The sequence below is a fragment of the Aquila chrysaetos genome, chromosome Z (genome assembly GCF_900496995.4).
Source record: "Aquila chrysaetos chrysaetos chromosome Z, bAquChr1.4, whole genome shotgun sequence".
In the NCBI taxonomy this organism is placed as follows: domain Eukaryota; kingdom Metazoa; phylum Chordata; class Aves; order Accipitriformes; family Accipitridae; genus Aquila; species Aquila chrysaetos.
In genome coordinates this window covers 77,062,596-77,073,387 of record NC_044030.1, presented here as the reverse complement: position 1 = coordinate 77,073,387, position 10,792 = coordinate 77,062,596, and the positions used below count along the sequence as shown (strand labels likewise).

The window sequence follows — 10,792 nt, the reverse complement described above, 5'->3', positions numbered from 1 at the left end:
GCTCTGCACAGCTTCCCTGTGCTCTGCTGCTGGTGCTCCCGGCTGCCTATTTATCCTTCCAGCCTGTGGCTTTCACTTTCTTTTGGGAGAAGGGGTGGGAAGTTGCAACAAGTCTTGCCACAGGCTGAGTTTTAATCTTTGAATAGTTCCCGAATATCGCCGCTGCTTTTCCTGTAGCCAGCTGCTCTGCGGTCCCAGAGCCAAACACCCTACTGCCCTCTCCACTGCCGGCACCTGGGCCACAGGGGCTGCTGGTCAGGACCAGAGAAGCTCCAGGGTTCGTTTACCCTGTGAAAGCACCCTGAAGCCCTGGGCAAGCACATGGGGGGGGGGGGGTGTCACCCCATACATTTCCCAGTCCATCCTCTGAGACACTTCTGGGACATTCCCATTAGATATTGCATAGGCTCAACCCACTGATACTTGGGGGAGAACTTGCCTCAACCCCATTTTGGGGGTATACACTGGTACTGGGGTGATGCCTGACTCCTCCTGAGCCACCCCTTCTGGTCGCAGAAGCCTGGCTGGCTCCCCCTGCCCCCCCCATTGCCTGTGGGGGGGACACATCCGAAGCTGGTGGATGGAGGGGAGCCCAGCCAGCGTGCTGTGCTCCAGGGCTGTGATCTCACATCCCAAAAGACAACCTGGTTTCCAGGTGTCCCAGCAAATGGGATCTTGGCCAAAGGCAGCTACAGAGCTTCCTGGAAACAGGTTTTCTCAGCACAAGAGCAGAAATCCCCCACGGAGGCTGTGTGCACGGCACAGAGTGTCAAGAGCTCAGTGGCTGCGTGGGCACTGCAGGGAGTGAAGTCCCATTGCAAGCCTTCACAGGAGCGCAGAGACAGGGGCTGTTTCTCCTTGGGATGGCGACTTACCACCGTGCCAGTGCCACCTGCAGTGATGTCCCTTAACCAGCCTGCTTCAGCCCTGATATGTGGCATGTGGGATGCTGAGAGCAGTGGGGTTGTGCAGCCCGGGGAAGGGACGGTGAAGGGGGTCTCACTGCTGCCAGCAGCTGCCTTGTAGGGGTTTGGAGAGATGCCAGAGCCAGGCTCTTCTTGGAGGGGCCCAGGGACAGGATGAGAGGCAAGAGCACCAGTTGCACCCAGGGAAATTCCCACTGATAGTAGGAAAAATATTTCCCCACCGGGGTGAACAAATCCTGGAGCAGGATCTCCACCCCTCCACCCTCTCCCATGCTCCAGCTTCAGCCTGTCCTTGCACCTCAGCAGAGAGCAGTCCACAGTCCTTCCACAGGGACAAATATCTACCTGGGGACAAGACAGAGGACTGGGACCCGGGGATGTCAGTAGGTCCCTCTGCTTCTCTCAGCAGTAGGACACAGCAAGCTCTGCCCCTTCCCTGCTCCACAGCAAGAAGAAAGAGGACACTCCAGCTGTGCCACCAGCCAAGGTGCTCCATCCCTGCACTGGCACTGGCACTAGCCTCGTGCATGGGGTGGTCTCCTCCATCATGAGAGCATTGTGTCCAGCCGCTCCTGTGCCCCGATAAGCCAGGGCTGTGCCAAAAGGGGTTAGGCAGGGGCAAGTGGGCAGGATGAGTGGCCCAAGCAGGATGTGCCAGCTTAACATCAGTCAGCACCTGCTTTCTTCTAGCACTCACAAGCTATTGAAGAGAAATCTTGGCTGGTGTAAGGGGAATTTAGGTGGCAGAGGATTAGTGTCAGTCATCAGCCCCAGCCTCCCTGTGGGTTTGGGGATGCAGGCTGTCTCTGGGACCTGGTCTCCACTTGGTCTCACTGCAGCACTGCCAAAAAGATGATGCAGCAGGGGGGATAATGTCTCCTGGCTGCTGATGCTGGTGGCCAGACCCCTGGGTATAGCCGCTCCTAACCTAAAGCCGGCTCCTCCCCAGGTGCTGGACTGACAGAGAGAAGCCCCCTGCAAAGAGGGAGCCCCAAAAGCAGAGCCCTGACCCACCAGTGAGGGATGCTGGGGGTGCTGGACTGACAGAGTGAAGCCCCCTGCAAAGAGGGAGCCCCAAAAGCAGAGCCCTGACCCACCAGTGAGGGATGCTGGGGGTGCTGGACTGACAGAGTGAAGCCCCCTGCAAAGAGGGAGCCCCAAAAGCAGAGCCCTGACCCACCAGTGAGGGATGCTGGGGGTGCTGGACTGACAGAGTGAAGCCCCCTGCAAAGAGGGAGCCCCAAAAGCAGAGCCCTGACCCACCAGTGAGGGATGCTGGGGGTGCTGCCTGACAGCAAACCCTTGCCTCCTTGCACGTTCGGTGAGTTTGACAGCTACCAAAGCATGCCTGAGGACTGGCAGGGGGAGCTGGGCATCCCGTCCTGTGGGAACCCCCTCCAGGCACTGCTGGGGTCCTGGTCCCCACAGCAAGCGGGGGAGTCCCCGCCACTTTCCTGGCACAAGGGTCTCCCACACGCTGCTGGGTCCTGTCTGGCCACGCACTGAAAGCAGCGTGTTCGGTGTTGGGAATACATCCTTCTGGTGATAAACCCCTTCACAGCCTCTGGCTGCAGGGGACCCCTTGCTCTCGCGCTGCTCGCAGTCCCTGCTGACACAGGGGGAGGAAAAAGAGGCTCTGCCTCCTCCCAGCAGCTGTCTGGATGCCAAGTGGGTGAAAGCACAACTGCTCCGGTCACCTCTGCTCCCCAAGAGGGGTACTGGAGGCTGAGGAAAGGGGCTTTCCGCTTGCGTTGTGAAAGGGGAATGTGACGGGTTTCCCCCTCTCCACTGGGGTCAGTGGGATTTCTAAGAAGAGAGTGGTCATCTCTGAAGTGCATCCCTGTGGCATGCAGGGACGCTGCCCCATCCCCCTCGCAGGGCTGAGCCTCGGGGACCAGAAGAGACGGCGCATATGGGTAAGAGGAGATATTTTGGGGTCCAGGCTCTTCAGACACATGCAGGCAGGGAACGGTCAGGGGATCCAGTGCGATTTGGGAAGAGGGGAGAACATCATGTGCGCTGCCCCATTTAAGCCTCATCCAGAGCAATTTGGGAGTGCTGGAGCTCCAGCCCCGAGGACACCACAGGCAGCACGAAGCATCCCTGAGCACTCACCGCTGCAGAAGCCTCGATAATGTAGTTGTTAATTAAAGTGGAAACCGTGCATGGGGGGGATCCTCATGGGAAATCAAACCCATCAAAATGTAAATGGGCCGTGTGAGCATGACCTCCATCTCCGGGCTCTCCTGGGGGAGCACCAGCCATGCTGCCACCCTCCCAGAGACCTGCCACCTGTGGAAGCACCCGGGGCAGCTGCTCCCCGCTGGCTCATGGGCTCCAGCACGCTCCCTGGGGTGCCTTGTGGTGGTCTGCTTTCTACCTCCCAGCTACGGAGCCGGAAAGGGCAAAGGGGGAATTTCAGCAAATTCCAGGCACAGCCAGTCCCTAGGGCAGGATCTGGCCTGGCTGCATTCACCTCATTGGGAAATACTGGGCAGGCATTGCAGCTGTTTCAATTTCCTTGCAACTCCCAGCATGAGGCAGCCTCCCTCACAGCTCCCACTGCAGTCCCAGTCCTGGTGCAGCACGGGGACTGGGGCCACCACTAACCCACAGGGCTCAGGGCCCTGCTGGATCTCCTCTAGCTGAGGGAACCCAGTCAATCTGATTTAAATGGAGTTAAAGAAAAAAAAGAGCAAGCCATGTTGTTGCCCTAAGGGAGTAAAGATGGTCCTGAGAATCTGGCTCAGAGGGATGCAAAAGGTGCCAATTCCTGCTCTGTTAGAGCCCATCTGTCCCTAACACTCTTTGCCTTCAGTGCCATTGATGTTGAGGTCACTGTAGGTGATGGGCAGCAGAGCCAAGACCTTTCAGCTGGGTACCACTTGACCCCCCCAGGTGAGCACCCATCTCCCGGGGTTCCTACAACTCACTTGTCCCTCAGCATCATCTTTGGGCTGCGCAGTTTCTCAGCCAGGTGCTTCCTGCAAATGTCCTTGGACATGCTGTGATGGCACCGAGATGGCAGTGGCCAGGTGGGATGCCCGCAGCCCTGGCTCCCTGCCATGACACTGCGTGTCCTCCTCTCTGCAACTTCTCCAGGGGTTTCAGGGTGGGATGGCTGGGGAACAGCTTGGAGATCTGTGCAAAAAACAGTCCGTCAGGAATTTCCTTGTCATCTACCATGTGGCTTGGCAGGAAGGATGCCTGGTGAGGCTGCACCCCAAGCTCACTTGTGGACAGATCTAAAAGCACATAGGATGGACCAAAAGCCCTGAAGCCTGCTCTCTTTCACTGTTCTGTTGGCTCTTAGGCTGACACCAGGCAGAGGAGGCTGTGGGGTTCTTGATCTGGTGCAGCTCTGGGACACAGCTCACGTTGGCCCTGCTGCAGGACATCCTCAGAGGAGAGCAGATGCTCTTCCACCACCCCTTGGAGATCTGCAGCCCAGGAGCAGGTCTGCAATCCCCAGCAGGATGGAAGGCAAGAGGAGGGATGTGGGGTCTGGGCAAGCGGAAAGAGGACCATCAGCATGAGGACATACCAAAGCCAAGTGGCTCCAGCCAGCAAAATGGAGGATGGGGGAAGGAGGGCACTTGGGAGCTACATGTAGGCAAGGAAAGGGTTGAGTGGAGCCTCTGAGCTGGGGACCTCTAGGACAGGATGGGTGCCAAGGGATGGCAGGGACTGGGAAATACCTTGGGGCAGGAAGGGTGGGAGTCCCTATTGCCCACCAGCCACTTCTACAGCTCCTCTTGGCTCTCAAGACCATGGCAGATCCCAGGAGGGCGGTCTTGGTGGAAAGAGCACCAAAAAAACACTTTGAAGCTTCAGTTGGAAACCACACCCCCTCTAACACCCATGCAGCCCCACAAACAGCCCTTGGTGCCCACAGGGCTGCTGCAATGCAGCTGGCTCCTGCTTCTCGGGAAGAGCATGGGGCAGAGGGACAGAGCTGGTGCACGTGTCTCCAGGTGAGCCTCGCTGGAGCTCAGCCCAGCATTGCAGCCCAGCACGCTCCGCTGCCGGCACAAGCCCAGAGCACCGTCTGCGCCAGCTAACAACTGGAGCTAGATGTTTGGCCCAGGTTCAAGATTTCCCTTTTCTTCGCTGTACTTTGTGGTTTCTGTCTTGCCTGGCTACTTTCTGCTGTCACTGAAGCCTTTCTGTTTCAGGGTGGCCAAGATCTCCTAACTTTTTGCTCTGCCTAACACAATTGCAGCTTTCTTGCCTTCCCTGCAGAGTGTCTAGTGGGGCTTGTACAGCCCTTGCACACCCACTGCTCCAGCACATGCTCCATTGACACTGCCTTGTCTTTGCACCTGGGGTGAAGCAGCGGGTTTGCCCTGCCCAGGGGTACGACTGTGTGACTCCTCCTCTGCTGCCTCACTGTAGCATCATCTTAGAGCTTCTTACACTTTTCTCAGCTGGGGTCCGTGGATTCACCTCCTCCATAGGGAAGGGGGTTTGGCCCCTGCTGCACGTTCCAGATCCTAGCCCATCACCTTTCCCTTCAGCCTCTCACAGGGAGTCACCTCAGAGGTGTTTCCCTGGTGCCATCTCACCGTGGCAGCACTGTGGCCACCTGCCTCACCAGCAAGAGCCTCCCACTAACCCCGACACCTTCTTTTCCTTGAAAGAAGCATTCTGCAGTAAAGCTGGAAGGGGTGTGCAAACACCCGTGCAGGCGCAGGCACAGGCACACGTGGGGCTGCCTTTGTGCATCCATGTCCATGCCTTCCTGAGCAGGTATCTGTCCGTGAGCATGGGGCAAACTCCGGTGCTCTTCCACAAGCCCTGCTCTTAGGGTAAATTTTAGGGTAAATTAGAGCACCCCCATGGGCAGGTATTTTAAACCTGTTTTAGCGTAATGCCTACCTAGCATTTGCAGGGGAAAAAACACCTGTGTGGTGTTTACATCTGCAGCCACAGAGGGATCAGGATACATTTCACATGCGGGCTTGCTCCTGCCATCTGCTCATGCTTGCTGTTTGTGGCTGCGAACATACTCGTCTGGGCCTCATTTCTAGGGGGTTTTTGCAATCATTTCACAATCCCCAGACACCACAACCAGCACAACAAGGAGTCCTGCAGAAGGCAGGGCCAGCCTCACAGGGCTGGATGCTGTGCGTCCCCAACAAACCTAGGGTTGCCTCCAGCCCTCATACAGCCGCCCTGGCTGACTCCCCGTGAGCGGGTGTCAGTTCCCAGGCTCCCAGCAAAGCCCAGGGCAGAGCACAGCCTCATTAATAACTCAGTTTAATGCTGTTTTTCCCAAAGCAGCCAGGAGCACAAAGCCCCAGCTTTGAGCAAGCGGTGCTTGTCCAGTGAGGTTTGGAGTCAGAGGGAAAGCCATAAGCAAAAGAGACCATGTAGAAAACTGTTTTGTGCCCCTGTGTTTGCTGGATTCTCAGGACCTCTCCATGGGGTCAGATAAGCAAACAGGATGGCTTGACCTTGCTGGGTAACACAGCTGCAGGAGAGGGGACTTGCACAGTCCCCCTCCCCTATGCCAGCAGCTCCCAGCCCCTGCACTCCAGGGACGCAGCGTCCAGGGGGTCTGCAAAAGCCAGGACCTGGGGGATAACAACATGTGGGGCAGGGGAGCAGCCCCCCCCCATGCAGCCCTTCCCACCCCACCAAAGCCCATCACAACAGCCAGAACAAGTGATTTCGGTCGTAAAGGATATATTTTATTGCCTCACATCCTGTCCAAAAGCCGATCTGGCAGACAGCCACATGCTCCCACGTGGAAGAGAAAGCAGCACAGAGCCAGCTCAGCACTCGTCCCGTACTCAGGGCTGGTATCTTGGACTTCACAGTTTCTTTACACAGCCTTAAAATAATAGACCTAAATGCCTGCCTAATAAAGCAATCAAGCCAGATAAATGTGCTTGATAGAAACACCCAGCTACAAGCTTTACTCCAGCCAACACACAGCCTTTGCTGATACTGTTAAGCCCCGCAAAGCCTATTATTGCAATTATATGACTAACTAGACCTTTACTGACCAAAGTCCACGTCTGAAGTCTCCGCAAGCAGATAGCACTACAGCTGCGGTAGAATTGTTCAGCCTGCTCCTTCTCAGCGTGCTGGTGGGGGTTTGCAAGCACAGGAGAGATGCTATTTCCCCGCTAGCCCTGTCCCGGAGGTCTGTCCCCCCCTCTACTTGCAGTCTCACCTAATGGTGTCCTTGGGTTACTGACTTCTCATTTTACTAAAGGTTTGGGATAGAGCTACTCTCAAACGGCTGCAGCGTGTCTGCAGTGGATTTTGCAAAGTCTTCTATTCCCCACCTGAACAGCCTCACGTGCAGTTTTTCACCATGTGGGCTTTTCAGACGTGGGAAGAAAGTATATGAGGGTTTCTTTTTTTTTCCCAGAAAACTAAGCATTTGGCTTAATAATATCTGAATCTCTGATAACAGCAAAACCAAGGGAGATAAAAGGGTAAAATTCCACTAGAATTAACAATTTGTTCTGATTTCATTGCAATTTTGTACCTAAAAAAAATTAAACAATCCGAGGTACAAATCCTGACTATCTTCCTCCAAACTACACTGCAACAGTGCTCTAAAATCTGAAGGGAAAGCCTAGAACAGCCCAGATATACAGCCACACTGTCACCCCTGCTGTCCCCAAACTCCGCATCTCAGCCGCTATTAATTGCCCTGCAAGGAAGTGCCCAGCAAGCAGCGCAGGCAGGACCATGGGGATGTGGGATCTGCCTGGCAACCCACAGCCCTGCAAGCTGAAAAGGAGTGAACAGGTGAGAGGGAAATGAACTGCAGCCATCATTTCTTTGGTAGAAAAATAAGAGCAATCTTCCAGAAAAGCCAGCCTGCAGCATAAAGGGTACTCTGTGAAGCACAAGGAGCCAGAAGTAGAGCCTTCCAGGAAGACTGAATGAAAGCACAGTCTTTAAATATAAATACAAATGTATAACCCCCCCCCCCCAAAAAAAAAAAGTCATAGAAAAAGCTGCCATCCTGCCAGGCTACAGAAATCCCCTTTGGTGCCCACTTCCCCCTCAGCTCAACTCCCAGGCCGGTCCAGATCCTTGCTGGCGTGGCCATGGGGCGAGCAAGGACCAGGGTGCTACCCAGCCGCCGAGAGCACCCAGCCAGTCCAGGGGGTCCTGGCTGGGGGGATCTCTGCGGCAGGCATGGCAGTGCCAAGGGGGCTGTGGAGCAGAGGGCAGCCCCCTCGGCCAGCCCCATCCTCGCCCTGGGGCTGGCAGGTGGGTGGGTGGTCTGCGGATGTCGATTGCCGGGTGGTGGGTCGGTCATCGGTCGGGAAAGCATCCGTCCTAAAGGAAGGCAAGGAGGGGGTGGTGAGGTGGAGAGGGTCTCTGCGAGAGGACCCGCGCCAGCCGGGGGGCTGTTGCCTTGCACGATGTGCCTTGCCCATCCCCAAGCATTGCTTTGTCCCAGCAGTCCCAGAAAGAAACGTGATTTTAAAGCAAGCACAGACCAGGAGGGAGCAGTGCCCTGAACGCCTCCGCGCTCCAGCCACAGCTCTGGCAGCCCTCCCAGACTCAGCCTCAGGAGCTGGACGCCTGCCTTCCTATGGGGAAGGATCTGGGATTGGGGGCAGCACCCTCACCCCATCACCCTGTTGCCCTCCACTCCCCCCCCGCTCCCCCCCTACCTCTTCAGGCTTGACTTAGACCCGCTGCCGCTTCTGCCGCTTGGGTCTGCCCCTGGGTCGTGGGGACTGTCCCTTCTTCTTGTCCTGCTTGTCATTCTTGACCTTCTTGTCCAGGTTCTGCATCAGCTTCTGGACAGCAGGGTCGGTGGGAGAGGCACAGATTTTCTTGTTCCTTTTGGTGGTAAACCTGGGGGTGCAGGCAGAAAGGTGTGCTCAGGGGTGGGCAGGAGGAGGACGTGGAGAGGGAGGGTTTGGCTAAAGCCGAACTGCTCCGGATGGTCCCAACAGCAGTGGGGTACTTACACGACAGCACGCAGCAAACATCCAGACTCAGGTCCCTGGAGGCTGTAGGACTTCACCCAGTTGCTGGGGATAGCCTTTCGGCTGTTCTTCAGGCAGCAGTCTGAGGCTGAGCTGCCAATGCCTGGGAGCAAGGGGAAGATGTGGGATTTTGGACCCTCACCAAGCCAGGGCACCTTCCTAGCTCTGGAAGAGCACGACATGGCCAGCTGACGGCACAGGGCTTTCTTGATGTCATTCACGGGAGAGGTGCTGGGGCAGCACGTGAGGGTGGGACCCCTTAACCCCAGTTGCAGGTCGGACCCTGCCCTGGGCATATGTGACACCAATTTCCCTGCCACCGGAGGGGAAACTGAGGCAGAGACGGGCTCCTTGCAAAGGGACTAAACCTTGCTCTCCTGACTGCGCTTTTCAGCGCGGGGTGCTGCTGCCCCTCCAGCCACATGCACACACACACACACACACACACACACACTCCCAAGCCAAGCAAGCGCTGCAAGCCAATGCCGTACGCCAACCAGGCATGCACACCCCCCCCCCCCCCCTACACACAACTGCAGTGCAAACCCCACGCCTGCAGCCATGCACGCATCCAAATGCACTGCAAACAGCCCCCGTGCACTGTGACTGCACCACCCAGCACCCCGCACAGACCCCGCTGAGCACCCATATCCCCTGCCTCATCCCACCTGCAGGTGGGAAGGAGGGCTTTGTGCCCCTCACCTTGAGCCTGGGCAATGAGGAGGGTAGCAGCCAGCAGGAGCAGCGGCAGGAGGAGACGCAGAGCCATGGTGGGTGCTGAGCTCGGTGAGGCTGGGGAGCAGGACACGCACTGCTGCCTTGGGCCGAGGCTGCTCCTATTTATCTCTGGATGCTTTGCTTTCATTTTCGACCAGCCTGGCAGGCAGCCCACCAGCCAGCCGAGGGCTGGGTGATGGAGAAGTGGGAGGGTGGGGGATTCCTGTAAGCCACAAGCCCCCCTTTACAGATGCGTCCTGTCTTGTTCCCAGATGCCCATCACGGTGCGGGGTGCCAGGTGGGGGGCATGGCGGAAACACGGCCCCAATCACGGCTAGATGAGTTTGTAGGCTCCTGTTTCCTACCCGGTCTCGCAACCTGCCACTGCCTGCTCTGGAGGATCGGGTGTTCCTGCTTGCCTGTTTCTTCCCCGGGCAGGGACCCTGGCGGGTGGCCAAGCCATTAGGGAAACCAAGGAGTCAATCTGTTTTGCTCCCCCACCTTGTGCTTTGCTCCCGAGCCAAGCCACCCACCCCATACAGGTGAGAAGGGGCTCAGGGTGACTCCACATCCCAGCCCCCTGAGCCCCCATCCCTGTCCGGCTGCCTCAGGGACCTCCCCAAATGGATGAACACATCTGTAGGGCTGGGATGTGCAAGGGCCAGACTGCAAATGGGACTGGGGGAGATAGCATACATTGGTGCTGATACCAAACTGGGGGGAGCTGAGAAGGAGTGGGGACCTCGACCAGCTGGAGGAATGGGCTGATGGGAACCTCCTGAGGTTTAATACTAACAAGATGCGAAGTCCCAAGGGCACGATGGTGTGACCCTGCGCAGCTGGACAGGTTGGGCATGGCTGGCAAGGTGGGGGCTATGCAGAAGTGGACCCAGGCGAGCTGAACAGGAGCCTGCAGGGCACCCCTGTAGGGGCAATGACCACCCAAAGAGATGGCCATGTGGCTGGACCAAGCCCTGAGCAACCTGGTGTGACACCAGTGCTGCTCTGAGGAGGGGATGGCCAGAGAACTCTACATTTTCATGTGATCACCAGGGCATGGTCTGGAAAAGACCAAGGATGGAGGTTTCTCAACCACTTTGGGCAACCTCTTCCAGTGTTTGAAATGTTCTCCTGTTGAAAACATTTTCCCCACCACTTAATCGGAATTTCCCTTGAGAC

At 57.0% G+C, this 10,792-nt stretch overlaps 1 protein-coding gene across 1 annotated transcript; it reads right to left on the bottom strand.

Annotated features, from left to right (window-relative positions):
* Positions 1 to 6,597: 6,597 nt before the first annotated feature.
* Positions 6,598 to 9,718, bottom strand: LOC115337485 (C-C motif chemokine 21-like). The gene is made up of 4 exons (XM_030005841.1): positions 9,599 to 9,718; positions 8,879 to 8,999; positions 8,576 to 8,762; positions 6,598 to 8,234 (listed from the first exon to the last, which is right to left on the bottom strand). The coding sequence occupies exons 1-3, from the start codon at positions 9,663 to 9,665 to the stop codon at positions 8,591 to 8,593; spliced, it is 360 nt and encodes a 119-aa protein (XP_029861701.1). The 5' UTR covers positions 9,666 to 9,718; the 3' UTR covers positions 6,598 to 8,234; positions 8,576 to 8,590.
* Between the last annotated feature and the right edge of the window lie 1,074 nt (positions 9,719 to 10,792).

What these genes read in the sequence shown, in the direction of transcription:
- LOC115337485 (XM_030005841.1), bottom strand. Translation starts at nt 9,665, where the DNA reads ATGGCTCTGCGTCTCCTCCTGCCGCTGCTCCTGCTGGCTGCTACCCTC. An exon ending in CCTCATTGCCCAGGCTCAAG is followed by an intron (nt 9,000 to 9,598) that starts GTGAGGGGCACA and finishes CCTTGCTCCCAG; the next exon opens with GCATTGGCAGCTCAGCCTCA. An exon ending in TGTTTGCTGCGTGCTGTCGT is followed by an intron (nt 8,763 to 8,878) that starts GTAAGTACCCCA and finishes CTGCACCCCCAG; the next exon opens with GTTTACCACCAAAAGGAACA.